Source organism: Thunnus maccoyii, chromosome 23 (genome assembly GCF_910596095.1).
Source record: "Thunnus maccoyii chromosome 23, fThuMac1.1, whole genome shotgun sequence".
Classification (NCBI taxonomy): Eukaryota; Metazoa; Chordata; class Actinopteri; order Scombriformes; family Scombridae; genus Thunnus; species Thunnus maccoyii.
In genome coordinates, this window is record NC_056555.1 from 5,171,873 (window position 1) to 5,188,245 (window position 16,373).

Here is a 16,373-nt window from a genome sequence, read left to right on the forward strand (position 1 = left end):
CTAGCTATCTAAGTTGCCAAGTTATTTAACATCTTCAGTTGAGCTCAGAGCTACTAACCATGACACCAGATCACAGAGCAGGTTTGCTTTTAACTCTGAACTGGGACAGACTTGTTTCAGGTACTATGGAACTTCAAGCACTACTGGAGTGAACTGCAACACAGCTTGAAGTTAGAGACACTTGTTCCCCTGAGGGACTTTAAAGTTTTACTAGCTGATACTCTTCAAAATGTTGTTTTCAGTAGTGTGTCTGTGATTGTGATGTGAATGAAGTGTATTATTGTGCTCCTGCGTATGTGTAACTTGTTTCAGGTCTCTCTTGCAAAAGAGATCTTGATCTCGATGAGATTCCCTGAACAAATAAAGGTTAAGAAATATAATTTATTAAAACCAAAGTTAGTCAAAAACAATACCTTGTACAGAAAGTGAAAGTTACATTTCACAATTTAGTTTAACCTTTGACTTTTCACAAAATCTTCCCCATAACACCGAAATGGCTACCGAATTATATCATTAATTTATACCACTACTACCATCCGTCTTACCACCTTCAGTCCCACACCCAGCAACCTTTGCACTTGAGGACAACTGAACCAGCAGGAGAGGCGTGAAGTGAATTGCAAGAAAATACCTGCATTACAAAGCTGGTACATACTGTAATAGGTGCATGGATAAGATATGATATTGTACCTTTGAGACGGATATCAAAAGATGGTGTGTATAGAATAAACACTTATTACCAAAGCTGCTGGACAAAGCTCCAAAGTTGTAGATGCAACAACGGTTAAAGTGGTGGAATTTCTTCACCTACAAAACCAAATTCTACCATATACCTGAGTATGTTAAGACATACCAGAATCAAGGCTAGTTAACAATACAACATATCACAACCAGACAATTTTACAATAGTAGCCAGTCTATGCTTGAGGTTACAAACCCACAAGACAGGAAACACATGTACCAGACCAGACAACACATGTAATGGCACACCCACAGCCACACCACACTAATATGTTAAGGTAATGTGACCACACTTCCTCACATTTTCGTAAAAAGCACCCAATACAATTTGAGCTGTGGCAGAATGAAATGAAAATTGGTGATGTTCCAAACAGATGATTTAAGACAACACATTTACCGTTTGCTGCAGAACCTGTCTGGTTGAGTTAGCTCTGAGCAAATTTACAATCTAACCCTGAGGCAAAACTGTTCTATAGGCCCCTGTTGACCCCTTCTCCCCTCCCCCTGCAGTCAGCCATGCACTCTGTCTCCTACAATTATCCTGAATGCAGTGCACACCCTATGTTAAATGAACAACTACAACTGCCTGCTCTGATGTGGTCCTTTTTTAATTAAAATTTCTATTTTACCTGGGAGGACTCATGTTCTCGTTGAGATTTGAAGCTCTGATTGTGATGGTCTTGGACCCTTGATGATGAGTGGCTGGCCCCGCTAATCAAGGCATGGTGGATGCTGATATCCATGTCTTGTTGTAATCTTTTATAATGACTCGATAGTGTTGTATTGGCAAACCTCACTCAAGTCCTGTGCTTAGGATACAAAAGGCATTTAATATGAAAAAGAAGCATCTATCTGACTCTATAGATTGTAATAGACATAATAACACAGGCTTTTGGGCAACCTGTTATTTTACGAGGTTAAAGGACACATTCACAGTTTTTCAAATCTCTCTTAAAACAAGAGTCTGGTGCCCAAATGAACATTGCCATAATCATTCCTCCTGTACTACTGACCATTAGAAGATCTCTTCATAATGCACTTACAATTTAAGTGACGAGGGCCAAAATCCACAGTCCTCCTTCCTGCAAAAATAGATTTAAACATTTATCTGAAGCTACTATGAATCTTCAGCGTCCCAATGAGTTAAATCAAGTAGATATGTTTCAACATTACAGTCTTTTTAGTGTCAAAGTCCCTCTTTTTGTTGCTATGCTTCCACCGCAGCTCAACAAGGAAACACTGTCCGAGGAAACACAGAGGTAATTTGATGCTAAAAAGATGACCGTGAAAAGAATGTGGCAGATATCCAATTGATACAACTAACTCAGACTGCCGAAGCCTCATATAAGCTTGAGATCAACTTTTGAAAGGGATCTTTTAACAGCCAGCATAAACAGGAGGAATGATTACAGCAAGAAAAACCTCTTTCAGTGTTCATGTGAATACCTGCCTGTTATTTTAAGACACACTTGGAGAACAGTGAACCTATCCTTTAACTCACAAGATGTCATGGGGGAAACAAAACAGAACTGATGACATAGAAAGAAGAAGAAATCCTGATAAAGATTTGAAAGCACTCCTTTAGCCAGTTTAACTAACAAGATAGTCATACATAGTAGGCCACACTTACATAAAACCTTAGAGGAAATATTTGCAATTTGAAAATGTTTTTATATTTCTTTTGCTGTGCATTATTAGCCCCCTGGTCACTGGATATGATGATGATGGTGATGATGAAGAAGATCATAGTGGTGATGATGATGTTCTGACAGCTCTCCTCCTCCTCTGTTTTTATCCCCCCCTGCACAGCCTCCTGTTTCCCACAATGCTCAGCGAACATCACCACCACCAAGATGGCTGACGCGATGGAGGAATATGAGAAAGAAGCTGGCTGCGTCCCTATTCTCCATCCCGAGGTATGTTCCGTGGACTCCTCGCCTTCGGGCGGACACACGAACACACACAAAACGCGGCACACCCGTCCGTCTGTGGATGGCCGTGCGGTTTCGCCGTGCTTTTTTCTGGAAACTCCGATGCCCCCTGCAACACCACCGGTGGTGGGGGTGGCAGGCAGCTAACGATGCTAAAGCTGCTAACGCTAGCCCTCCTCCTCCTCCTCCTCCTGCTGCTGCATAGCCAGATGTTCGTATTAATGTGAAGCTAGCTGCTGTTTTCCGTGGCAGGGACGACGTGCAGCTAGTAAACAAGATCGTAACATAAGTGTGGTTAAGTCTGTAACCGGGGTAAAGTAACGTTAATGGTTAATCCTCACAGTCATACGACGTTAGCCCTGTAGCTAAAGTGGCTGTGCTGCCTGGTGTAGCTGCGGTGATGTAAATTGATGTCAAGTGCAAAAGAGGTATAATAAATGAATACCGTTGTGTCTAATCAGAGGTATCAATAAGTTAATGTTATCAGCCATGAATGTAATTTTAAAAATCCACGTTGTCTTTGGAAAACATTTGGTTCTTTGTATATAGCTAGTACTCAAGTTGTACACAGCTAGCTATATCAATCTCATTCCTCTTAGTTGGGCTTGTCAATATATATCAATTAGTCATTTGGTTATCTTGTATCTTGGGAATGTGTCGTTATGTTGGAATTACAAATACTGTCAAGATTGATAGACACAAATTGTATGTAAATCATATCTATCCTATACTGATGTACGAAATGATAGAAATTGCAGAAGTAAATGACAGCTCCACTTCGACTTCTATTCGGTATGTTTTCAACATCGTACAAGGTAACCTGGCAGGCACGCACTTGTTTATGTAATATTCGTCTCTTTGCTTTGCTAGCTTGAGGCTCTTAACCCTTCTAAACCCAGATCACTCTATATTTTTCCAAGTCATAGTAAACATCATAGCTACCATTATCAGACAAAACTTAAATGGGGATGAAGTTTATACAGGTGATTCTGAGCCTTGCTGATCACAAACTGGACGTTGTACATTTACCTCTTTCTTTAATCCTCATAACATTCAAGCAGGGCTCTGCCTGTACCTGCATGTTTACACCAGTGAATTGTCTGTCCATGGCTGTGGGTAGTGGTATATTTAGGTAGGTTTTGCATATTCAACACAGCAGATAATTAGTTGATAGTATCTCTCTCTGGTAGGTTACCTAATCATCAGGTAGAGCTCTATTTATTGTGTACAGTAGTTGTTTTATTGATAGTTTGCTTGCTTTCCTCTCAAGGTGTCCTTACTGTTTTGCTTGTTTGTTTGTAGCCAGCCTGCCAAATGGCCTAACTCATCTGCAGGCTCGGTCAGTAAGGCCGTGTCCAGACCCAAAACAACCCTGCGTTCAAACAGCGCAGGCGGCTGCATGGTTGGGTGCGTGTCATTTAGTTGGAGTAACGTATTAATGCGTTTATCAGACAGCAAAACACTGCATAATGGTTTGTAATACTCACAGACAGGATTTAATCATTCTGGAAAGTTATCACGATAACAACAATTTAACTTTTTGTCACACCGGTCACAAGGCAAACAGTTGAATACAGCGTTCACAATACAAAGTAACCCATCAGGAATGTGTGCTTGTATGTATTGCATGCCAACGCAGTGCCTCGCTGGATAACATCACGTTGCGTTGCAGCTAAAGTTGAGTCAGATTCAACTTTGTGGCCAATCACAAGCATGCAAACCACTGTGCAGTGTTTTGTCGTCTGATAAGCCTTGTTTTAATCTGTTGCTCCAACTGGACTTCCTGGATCATATGTCATTTTCTCACTGGTACCTTAAACAACACGCCCGCACCAACGCAGCTTCTTGCTTTGTTTTATAACTCAAGGCTGTTTTTGGTTTGAAGGAAGCCTGAATGTTAATCCTGGCAATTTACAGTTCATATGATTAATATCTTTGTTGTTCATTCAGTCCTTAAGATTCTGGCGGATGAGTTAATGTACCTGGTGAAATGGATGTGGTGATGTATAATCTGGTTTTGGCTAGTGTATGGTCAGAGTGGTTAATAACTTTCAAATCTACATGGTGGACGGTGGATTAGTGGTCGCCTCACTGCAAGAAGGTCCTGGGTTCGAGTCCCGGTTGTCCCTTTCTGTGTGGAGTTTGCATGTTCTCCCCGTGTTTGCGTGGGTTTCTGCTCCGGTTTTCCTCCCACCATCCAAGACATGTATGTTAGGGTTAATACTCCTGTCAGTGCCACTTACACTAGCAAAATGAACCAGAGTCAGTCCCCAGGCGTTGCACTGTCTCTGCCCTCTGCTCCTAGTGTGTGTGTGTATAGGACTGGTCAAATGCTGAGGGTGCATTTCGTTTCAGTGGATGCGAGCGTTGAGAAATGACAGTAAAGAAATCTTAATCTGAATCTACAAGCCACATTGGCTGGCGGTCAAAAAAGTGGAAGCGCCGAACGTAATAGTCCTAATCCCACATCAGCAGTAACGTTGCTACATCTTGTTATGTTACAGTCAAATAGCCACAAATAGATCTGCTTCCATTATTGTATTGACTTCCTGTTCATACATGACCCCACAGTGGGAAAATGCTGTCAAATGAACTATGCATCTGTGAAGGCACATCCAGTATGTTAATCCTGTAATCTTGTCAGTTTTGTTTTGCACAAAGGAAGACAGTAGTTTGTAACGTTATCATCCAACCCATTATTGATCAAGTCTGTTGATCATGACTAGAGATGAAGCCCTTTTCTAGGAGTATGGGCACCTTTTCTGCTGTAGTTGCTGTAGTGAAACTTAATACCATTCACAAGCGACACAGTTGGTGGTCAGCACGTGTCAACTAACACCCCTCCCAACCTAGGTTGAATGAAGGCTTAGGTAAACCAATGATAAGAGTGATCATTCAATTTTAATGTTATTATTGACACACAAATGTTATTTAACCTGCAACCTGACTTGTCTAAAAGTAACGAGAGACCAGCAAGTGAGAGTGATGGTGTTGAGAGAACTGAAGCAGTGTAATTCTCTATAATTTTGTGGTGTGGCAGTAGAGTGTATGGAATTACAGCTCCAAACCGTGACAGCTGTCTCATACTACGGGGGCCGACGTGAGTTTAACATGCATAACGTGTAGTAGACATCTGTCATATACGCATCTTAACAGCTAAACAGCCTCTGCTAAATGGATGAAATGCAAATCTGCAGTTCTTTTGTGACACAAGGTAATTAGTCTTTCTGCGTTGTTACAATGACATACATGCACAAGCAGTATACACATTTAAATAGAGCATTGTTTTACTCTTATCTTGTCCTGTTGTATCCTTGATAAAACACTTCCTCTCTGTGGTGCTGTAACACTCAGGCCTAGACTGGCACAATCAGCTGGCTGATAGAGGATATTTCCTCTTTTGACACTTGGGAAAGCTCAGGCTTAGAAGAGGGAGGGTTCTCCTAATTAACGGAAATGTCTTAACCCACCTGTTCTTTGTTCCCTTGACACAATGAATTGTTAGCGATTCTTTCCTTTGTTTGTCTACATGTCACTGCTTAGAGAGACCCACTTAGTTTAGTTTTGTCAGTCTGGATTCAGTGCTGTGCCAGTGCCTGACGTTATATACAGATATACAAAAACAGGAGGAGCAGACAGATGACTGGTCATTGTCAGCTGAATTTTAATACACACACACACACAGACACTGGTGGCAGAGATTCAGAGAGGCAATGTTCTTACTGGCACTGCACTGACCTCTGATGTGCAGGAGTGGCAGTCAATACTCTCATCTATTGCAATCTATTAAAACTTAAATTGTGCATCACAGAAGCAATATATTACAATACATTTTGTTAGCACCTTTATAAACAAGACCATATTTGTGAATCGTGCTTCGTCCAACGGTCGTTTCACCTCCATTCTTGCAGATAAACTGTTTGCAATGGATTCAAAAGTGCCGAAGCCTCCAGCTTTTTCAAATCATCGCACAGGAACGTTCATAGCCGACCTTTTGGCTGCACATCTACCTGTCATATCGAAGGAATCCGTCTGACAGTAGTAGCTTCATCCTGAATTTACTTTATTTTCCTGTATGTCAATACAGGCTTGGCTCAAAGTTGCCTGTCGTTTGGGCAGGGTGCTGCTCGGAATCTGGGTCATCTCGTAGACTGTAGTGAGAGCAGAGAGAGGCCGAGTGCATGAGGCACCTGAATTAGAGCATCTAAACTTCAGTCGCACAGTCAGACAGGCCGTGCACTTATCTAATGCAAATGTTTTCCTCTCTCGAGGAATGTAAGGGATAGGGGTGTCAGGATTTGGAGTCTAAATCAAAAATTGATCAGAATGAGCATTCCATTTCGACCTTCAAAATCAAAAGCAGGATCTGTGATTCTCCCCATTATTTTTTTTTCTTTCCACCCGGCCTCTCGCAGGTCTGGTGCGCATCCAAAAAAAACAACAAAAAACAAATCACTTCAAAGATGACGCAGCTTACTAGTAGCCTGCATCTGTATTACTTTTCAGGACACCATGACCACTGCCGGAGTCAGAGGCCATGTTTACACCTGGTATTAACATCCGTGTCGGGTGATCCGATCACAAGCGGACAGCTTTAAGTACGTCTGTTTACACCTTGTATTAACATGCGTCTTGAGTGACCACTTGTGATCGGATCTCACTTCCCCGCTCTACATGCAAATAAACACAGACATCATTTCCATTCTCAAAGACCAAATTCATTCATTATTAACCGGCGAGAGAACCGGGTGTCCGCGAGAGAGAGAGAGAGAGAGAGAGTTATATGCAGCGATCTCCCCGCAGCTGCATCTCTCCATTGAGAGAAGCTGTGCGCATTTACGCACCAGACACAGCAGCATAACTTCATTGATTATTTAAATCTCCGACAGGCCGACAGGATCGGTCAGGATCTAATGTTAATAATGTTCTGTTTTCTTCTACACATCCAATAGGTCAGCTGTTACATACACACAGTCCAGGTTCATACTGTTTGGAGTAAAGCAGTCGTCCTGATAAATCCTGAGCTCATCATGTCGAGCAGCACAGCAAAACTAAAAACTGTCGTTCTTCTGAAATATTTTTTTAAGACAGACAAGCGACAAACAAGTTAGTGTCTGGTTTTGGCTTAGCTACTATTCTAATTGTTGATTTGAAGAGGGAAACCGGTTAGGGGAACAGGAAAAACAGGAAAAAACGGGAGGTGGATTACGTTTTTAATTCACATGAAAAACAAGTTAACGTGTTTATCCTGTTATCAAACAAGTTGAATAGCTTTGGACAATGAGGCAGCAATGCAATTCACTGCCAAGTCTGCTGGAACATAGAAGACGTGAGCTGAGTAGGCGCTCCGTCAGTGTGGCCCAGGATGCATTGCGTTTACACTGCTAAATGAATGTGGCTACCTCCGAATGTGATCTGACTGATCGGATCTCAATCCAGCCTCAATCTGTCTTAGGTGTGTTTACATCTGTATTTAGAGCTGTCCCGAGACAGATGTTAATACCAGGTGTAAACAGGACCAGAGATGATTGAGAAACAACAGAACTGGATAATGCTCCTGCTTCCCCGGGAGTCACTAGCGTGGCAACGTTTTGCTTCCCTGTGAGTTATGTAAACAATGAACGCATCATTGATAGAAAAACTACAGTTTATAGGCTATGCTACACACTTTGGTAAAGTTGGAAATATATTGACAGATTCAGACTTCCTGGATCAATAACTTATAAGTGAAACATTATTAAATCACAAACAACGCCTTTTTACTACCGTAGAAACGTAGACAATGAGCTACAACCTACTTTTCACCAAAATGAGCCGTCCTCCAGGCTGGACCAGGGCTCTACAGTGCGAGTATTTCACTTGCATTTGCCCCTGAAAACAGACATGTGAACCAGAAAAATAACTTACAAGCACAGTGTGCGAGTAAAGATTATAACCTACCGTAATCTTTTCCCCCCTTCCTGTCAATCATTCCAAAGCTAGTATTTAATAGTCAGATATTCTTTATTAACCCTACATTTGTTTCACAGAAAAGAAATGGCGCCAGGTATAAATATCAGCACACTAACTGTAGCTTCAGTTTATGCCTCTCACACAGAGCTGCTGCTAGCTTTAGCAAGCCAGATAAGAGACAACAGAGAGGCCACTCTGTGCATTGTGTGTGGCAGTAAACACAGCACATGACCCGCCGATAACTAACCGTGATATATTCAGAGCGTAACAAGATATTTAGGGCTGACGACGATAACGTCGACATGATGAACAGCAGGGCTACGGCTACTGACACTCCCCCCACAGACACACTGAAGAGCCTCTCATAGTAGAGCTGCTAGCTCAGCTACAACACGGCTACCACACAGAAACGTTTACAAAGGGACATGAATGTGCTTCTAGTGACTGACAAAGCTCCAGCGGACTGTCTGTATTTCCAGCGTGGACACACAGTCTGACAGCATCTACAATCGCCGTCCATCTGACCATCACCAGGCTGTTCTAAGCCTCAGTAAGGAGGCGGGGGGGGGGGGGGGGGGGGGGTACTAGTGCTCTGGTAGTGGTAAGCCAAAGTAGCTGAACCAATTCTGAGTGGTCTATCTAGTTGTGTGTAGTTTAAAACACACAATTAAGACTGTTCCTGATTAATGAATTCACTTCTTGACTGCGGTCCAACACAAAAAGGTGAATGATAGTTCAGTTCCTGTTCTCTCATAGATACTCCCCTCGGAGAAATGCTGTTCATTCAGAATACAGATCTTGCATCATTCCGCTCTCAGTGTATTTAAATTTGAGTCTGTTCGACAAAGACCTGAGCACTCCCACACACAGCAGGAACAGCAGCAGGTGATAGCTGGCGGTGGGCGAAAGACAGTAAGACACAGAAATGACTTACATTAGTGTGAAAGATAAACCGCAGAGAAGTTGACCCATTTCTGACTTCATAAACTCTGTGTTACTTGAACATTTTTCACTCTGCTCCTAAATTTCTTTGTGTGCTCCTAAATTTTTTTTCATTAAGGAGCACATGTACTCCTTGGAGGACAAAAAAGTGAGTGTTGAAATTGCAACACTTGAACTTCAACTTAGTTTCCTGACTTTCAGAAAGCTTCTTGCAGGCGTTGTTGTAAAGTATCTTTCTGCCATCTAGTGGCTCTTCTTTTTGTTTTTGTGTTTAACAGTTTGTTCCCAGTCGACTGGTGAAATAAGTTATTATTATTACATAAAATAATTATTTAAATTTGACCATATGGCTGTAGTGTGGTGCATTCCCAAAAAAATATGGCGGTTATATCACACTTGATACCATGTATCCCTTTTAAAAAAGAATTTGAAAATGTAAATGATGGTTGTCAGGGCATGAAACCAATGATCTGTTGATATTTACAAATCAAGACTCAGTAGTCTAACAATGGTATAGCCGTCAGTGCTGGAAAAAAATGTTTAAATCGAATCGAATTGTGACCTTAAAACCGAAAGTCAATACAAATTGTGGATTTGAAGAATCGTGACAAGCCTAGAAAGGTAATAAATGTCTTCCAGTCTCATTTGAAAAATGCAAATGAATGTTCTTGCATAACAGGAACATAAAGGTATGAGACCCGCTCAGTGACTTCGATTTGATCCTTCAACTTGTAGCACGATATGGAAAAGGCATCATCTTTTTCCTCTGAGCATTCCTATTACCTCCCTTTATTTAAGAAAAGTGTGTTAGCCTCTGTGTCCATCTCATCCACGGATGCAAACTGCGGTTCCAGTATTGAATTAGTCCCTCCGAATGGATCTCATATCAGATTGAATCAGGCTGTGAGCTGTGGCTCCAGCTAGCGAGAGGAATAACACAATGACAGTGTAAAAGCGCTGGTGTAGATGCAGCAGAGAGAATCATTTAGATTTGTTTTGTTTTTTTCTAATCTAATGTCTGGCAAACCTTATTGTACTGTTGCTGCTACTATTATTACTTCTGTTGGTGCTACATTAACCTAATAAACATTTTCACAAGTGGTGCTGCCTAACATTTCTAGCTCAAGGCATGTGTACTCAACGCCCCCTGAGGACTGGCTGCCATATGTCCCACTGACCAGCTCCATTGACAAAAGCCAAGCCTGCTGCTTCACTGAACACATCCCAACCTAAAATCAATGGCTGGTGTAAACCAGATCATATGTTTAAGGAATAATATCTTCACTGCCGCCTCCTTAGTTGTTGTAAGCATCACCAGCGGGTACATAATTACAAGGAGAAGAATGCACAAGCTGCAATTATCATTATAGTTACAAATGCTTCATCATCATCATCAGCTTTTTAGATGGCAGGAAGGAGTGAAGATAGAGAGAGAGAGAGCAAGGCTGAGGTCAGAGGTTATCTCCATGGAAGGCTGAGACGGAGAAAGTGATTTAACATCTGGTGTCTGAGGTTTTTACAGCCGAGCCCTCTTTTCCCCCCTCCGTTCCTCGACTGACAGGAAAGCAGTTTCCCCTCTTTCCCAGAATTTGCCTCGATTGAATATCCATATGAGGGAAGAGGTTTTGAGTTAGAATATTCCTTGGCTTCTGTTTGTCTGCCTGTTGTAGGGAAAAACTCAGCACAGTCACGATCATAACTGAGGGACTCTCACCCACCCCCCTCTTTTTTTTTTTTCTCTCTCTGGCAGCTAAATTAGCCAGAATAGCACATGGGGTAGTTGAAACGGGATCGTACGGTTTTGTAAATGACTAAAACTTGGCACTGAAGAGTACAAACACCTCCTGGTAGTAGCTTCCACACATGAAATATACAGGAATAAAAATAAGAGCTGCTCACCTTCATATGTCCTCTATCACACCCTCCCCCTCAGTGTAGTTTACTCTCTAAAATAAAACCCCTGCTTTGCTGGTCTTCACATTCTGCTCTCCTTATCTTTTGTATTATTGTGGTCATGTTACAGTTGCATTGATATGTTTGCACTGTTATAACAGCATCTTCCACAGATATGTTAGTATTCCCTGTTTTCAATCACATGCAAACTCATCTTTTCAGTAAAATTAAGCTTTTTTTTTACCAAATTTCATGGCAATCCATCCAAAAACTGAAGTCATCAATATTAACAAATGCTGAGAGATCTGCAGAAATGAACATAATGGCATTTGTTTGTGTTCACTCTGGGTTAAACCTCAGGTTAGTTACTTCAGGTTTAAAGTCTTGGTGATGAATACTTACACAGGAAGCTGTGTGTCTGCTGCTGTCATAGTCACGCAGAAGATATGCACATAACTATGCAGTGAGGATGCTTACCGGCTAGCGAGTTAGCTGGCAAACCGTACAAAACATACCACAGTCGCCGTTTTCCACCCAGGAGTATCGTTGCTTCCACTTAAGTAGAAAGCCCCTCTTTCTTTTTCGTAGACTCTTAAAGGTTTACTGGTCCCAAGCAGGCCGTCAGGTTGTGAGTTGTGTTGAACCCTGCTGTTTCATGGCAACCCATCAAATAGTTGTCAAGATATTTCATTCTGAACCACAAATGTTAACCTCATGGTGGCACTGGAGAAAAAGTCACCAAAATCAATAGGAATTATCCTCCAGAGACCAGTAATATATGTGTGTGTGTACAAAAATTCCATGGCAATCCGTCCAGTGGTTGTTGAGATCTTTAACTCTGAACCAAAGTGTTGGATTGACAGACAAGACTGACAGACCAACATTGTCATTCTTAGAGCCATGCTGCTAGCATGGCTAAAACTAGCATGCTGCTGCTATGCTGCTGCTAGCATGGCTAAAACATGGTAAAAATGGTACACAAAAAATGACTTTGTTACAGCAAAGAGAATGAACATTATTCATTATTTCCATCCCTGAGTATTCCACTAATGTAATTTCTTAATAAATATGAGCTCAATTGGTCGTTGAGCCCTAACAATTCATTTTGTATTCAATTGTAAAACAAAAGCTGTATTAATTCTCCCATGCACCATCTCCATCTCATTTCACTGCCACCATTCCCCACAGTGGCAGAAACGCTGGCTCAGCCCCCCCCCCCCCTCCCCCGGCTCTGTAGGGAAGCCAGAGCTAAACTCAATGGCGAGATGGTAACAGCTCGAGGTGTCTGTTGCCCTGAGCTCTCGCCCCAGGCTACCCACCAGCTCTGCACAATCCTGCCATGCCCCCCCCCTCCCCCAGGGGCTGCCTCATTATTCCTCATCACTGTATGCATGCAAGCAGCAGCTCAGCCAAACAGGCTTGAATGCCTGCCTGCAAATTAAACAAAACAAAAGAGTTTTTAAAGTGGTAATGTTGTTGAGATACCTTATATTTTAATGTCAAGGTTGATGTCAGTTTGAGCATAGTTGTGGCTCTAAATGTGATAGAAAAATTGTGATTTTTGTGTGTTCCTCTAAATTTTGATGTGTTTTAATAAATAGAAAGAAATACAGTTGTTGTTTTGTTTGTGCATGTAAATAAGAAGAGACATAACCTGGTTTAACATCAGTGGCGGAGGGCAATGTGGATGCTCTGTGTTTACCAGACGTAGCCCTTGTTTCCAGGCGATGGAGGCTAATTGTGGTTTCCGCGGCGTTACCATGGAGGCTAATTGAATGTGAGAAGTAGCACAACAGCCACATCTGTGTGACAGATTAGATCTTCAGCTGCAGGACCCAACAAGCCTGTCTTTGTATGTCTCCTGCTGCCTTTATTTCCCTCTCTTTTATTACTGTGATCACTTATTGAGGTGAACGCTTAAGTGTCCTTGAGCGAGGCGCTGTGTGTCTGCCGTCACCAGGAGCTCTATCCTATAGTTCAGTGATTTCCAGAAGTTTTTTCATGGAAGCTGAAAAAATATCATGCCACCCATCACCAGTCTTCTACCCCATCAAAGGCCGTCTATCTTGTATTAAACATGTCATTATTTTACTTTCTGGCATAAATCTTTTGAGCATCAGAGCACAGTTTCTCTGCGGTGAATCTGATTTATAGGCCTTTTTCACATTTTGACTTGTCATAGCAGGGAAAGCACAAGCAATGATGGCTCAGTTCCATCATCATAGGCAACGCATTGGTAAACAATTTCCTATTTATGTATCAAGCAGACACGGAGCAACACTCACATTCATTTGGGGTTGTGTTTGTGTCCACCTGATGAGTGTATGCAAGTTTAATATTCACTCTCCATCAACTCCTGAGGAAAGAATCTGTTCTTTATCTGCTAAATGCGCCACTATGTTCACCAGCTAGTTGCTAACATGCTTTATCAAAGCTTTTTTGCTGAAAGCCGCTGACTGATGCAGCTGGAAGGATGCTAATGATGATGCAAGTGACACCTTTCACATACACATTGTGGTTTGATCTATTATTAATAAACAATATCGATTAGAGCAGCAGGTGTTGACATATTGCAGGGATTGCATAGAACTTCATTTCCCATCATACCCTTGATGCACTTGACAGTTGCACCTCTTGCTCTTCTTGATATTGGAAGTTTGATGTCAGTCACATGCAGAAAATACCTTTTGTCCTTTTACCTCATGAGGTGATATAAATTAGTCTAGAGCTGCAAGAATTAGTCAATTGATAAGTTAGTAATCAGAAAATGAATCGCCAACTATTTTGATAACCAATTAATCATTTGAGTCTTGTGGATTGTTTGTTGCAACAAAACAAGATGTTTGAGGTTGCATCTTGGGCTTTGGTCAGCTGATTTTTTTTCAGCATTTTTGACATTTTATAATCGAGAAAATAATTGACAGATTAATTGATAATGAAAATAATCGTTAGTTACAGCCTAACTGAGTCTACTCATAGATTTTGTCATACTGTTTATACCATGGTACCTACTGCCTTGATTTAAGTGCTAAATGTCAGATAGTAAACATCTAAAATTCACTATATTGTGATCAATACTATGATAGAAAATGACATATACTGCAATAGAAGCTTGTTCCCATCTTTATCATGTATTATAAATTAAGTTTAGAAATCACTGTCAATCACACCTGCCTGTGACGTGTTACTACAGTATGTTCCAAGATAATGCTGGAGATATAATAAAGTAGTATGACTACTCTTATTTCTCTTTGTGTCTCTGTCTCTCTTTCTTTTCAGGAAATCAAACCCCAGAGTCATTACAACCACGGCTACAGCGAGAATGTCAGCCGTAAAAACCATGTGGACGACTACAGCACCTGGGACATTGTCAAAGCCACACAGTGAGTGGATAATGTGTGTGTGTGTGTGTGCTGACATTTGAACCAAACATCAGGAAACAATGCACGTATTCGCTTCATCACACTGTTTGGTCATAGGGAGGTGGACATGCTTTACTGGTTACTGATTGGCCTGCATCATTACTGGAGGGGGGGAGGGGGGGGTCTACTTGTTTGTTTATGTGTTATCAACACACCACAAATTTTAAATCCGCAACTTACGCCAACATGTTTTCAGCTGTGGTTTTCTGATTCGGCACATGCCAAACCAGTAATTCACAAGCTCAGAAAGTGATGAGAGAATTTACAGGAGGTAAGAGGAGACATGTCCTCCTGATAAGACAACTGAAGCTGTGTCTGAGCTGTTATATCAGACAAAAACAGATTTTTATTCACATTTTTTTTTGATTTGATGTTGGGAATATCCACTCAAAGATTGTCGAGTTTTGCCACAGTGTAGGCGTCGTGTTTGGACGGAGTATCTGTTCATGTGTTGTGTTGCTTTCTGTGTGTGTGTGTGTGTTAACCCTGTGGTTTCCTGTATGTTTGCACACGTATTTGTGTGTGAGCAGACTTTAAGCTCTCTCTCTCCACCTCTCTCCTCAGGTACGGCATCTTCGAGCGCTGCAGGGAGCTGGTGGAGGCGGGCTTCGATGTTCGGCAGCCAGACAAAGAAAACGTAACGCTTCTCCACTGGGCCGCCATCAACAACAGGATAGACTTGGTCAAGTGAGTCACCTCTGATTATGTTTTATACGAAGCAGGGACTCGTGGTCGCACGGTTGCAAGTTTGAATTGTATGACTGGTTGCTCTGAGGTGTGAGATTGTGAAATGTGAAGCAGGAGCCTTTCTGCTTCACGTCACTGCTGCCAAGTAACCCTTTTCCATGAGCTCGTTACCCTCGTTAGAGAAAAACAGTTGCCCTGCATCTAAGCACCCACTTACATGATGGAATAAAGGTTTAACATAGATGGAGCAATTAACTGTCTGATGGCACAGATGTATACAGAAAAAGACAATAGAAACATTCTCCTCCGTATCTGACCCTCTCTAGCACCTCTTGTACTTTTCTTTAATTACTGCGTGAAGTTGGTAAAGTTGTTTCCTGCGAGACAAGTCGATGAGTCATAATTCAAGTCAACAGTTATTTTGGAGGCTGTAGATTGTTGTGCGTTTGAATTGTTTTCGGTTATGTACTGAGAGATGTTTTTTTCCCACACAAACGGGACTCATGGATAATTTGCTGTTAGCACAAAATGAGTTATTTCAAACCCGGCTGAAGTGTCCGTTGGCGGGTAGAGTCGGTGTTAAAGTGGCGCCGGCCAACGCCTCCGGCTTCAGCTTCACTACCGGCTGCGGGGCTGGGAGGTCCCCAGGCAGAGGGAGAGCATTTTGCCGGGCAGCACTTCAACAAAAAGCAGCGTGAGAGGCTTTTGCTCCGAGGGTGACGGCCATAATGAAGCTGCCAAGTAGTTTTCAGCAGAGAAGTGAGCAACGTTTGTTTTGTTTTTTTTATATAAGGGAGTGTTATGA

At 41.9% G+C, this 16,373-nt stretch overlaps 1 protein-coding gene across 1 annotated transcript in view; it reads left to right on the forward strand.

Annotated features, from left to right (window-relative positions):
- The first annotated feature begins 2,529 nt into the window (after positions 1 to 2,529).
- The window catches only part of zdhhc17 (zinc finger DHHC-type palmitoyltransferase 17), a 34,851-nt gene continuing 21,007 nt past the window's right edge, over positions 2,530 to 16,373 (forward strand). The window contains exons 1-3 of the mRNA XM_042403404.1: positions 2,530 to 2,657; positions 14,739 to 14,842; positions 15,446 to 15,568. Coding sequence (XP_042259338.1) covers positions 2,595 to 2,657; positions 14,739 to 14,842; positions 15,446 to 15,568 — 290 coding nt within the window. The 5' untranslated portion in view covers positions 2,530 to 2,594. The remainder of the gene's footprint in view (positions 2,658 to 14,738; positions 14,843 to 15,445; positions 15,569 to 16,373) is intronic.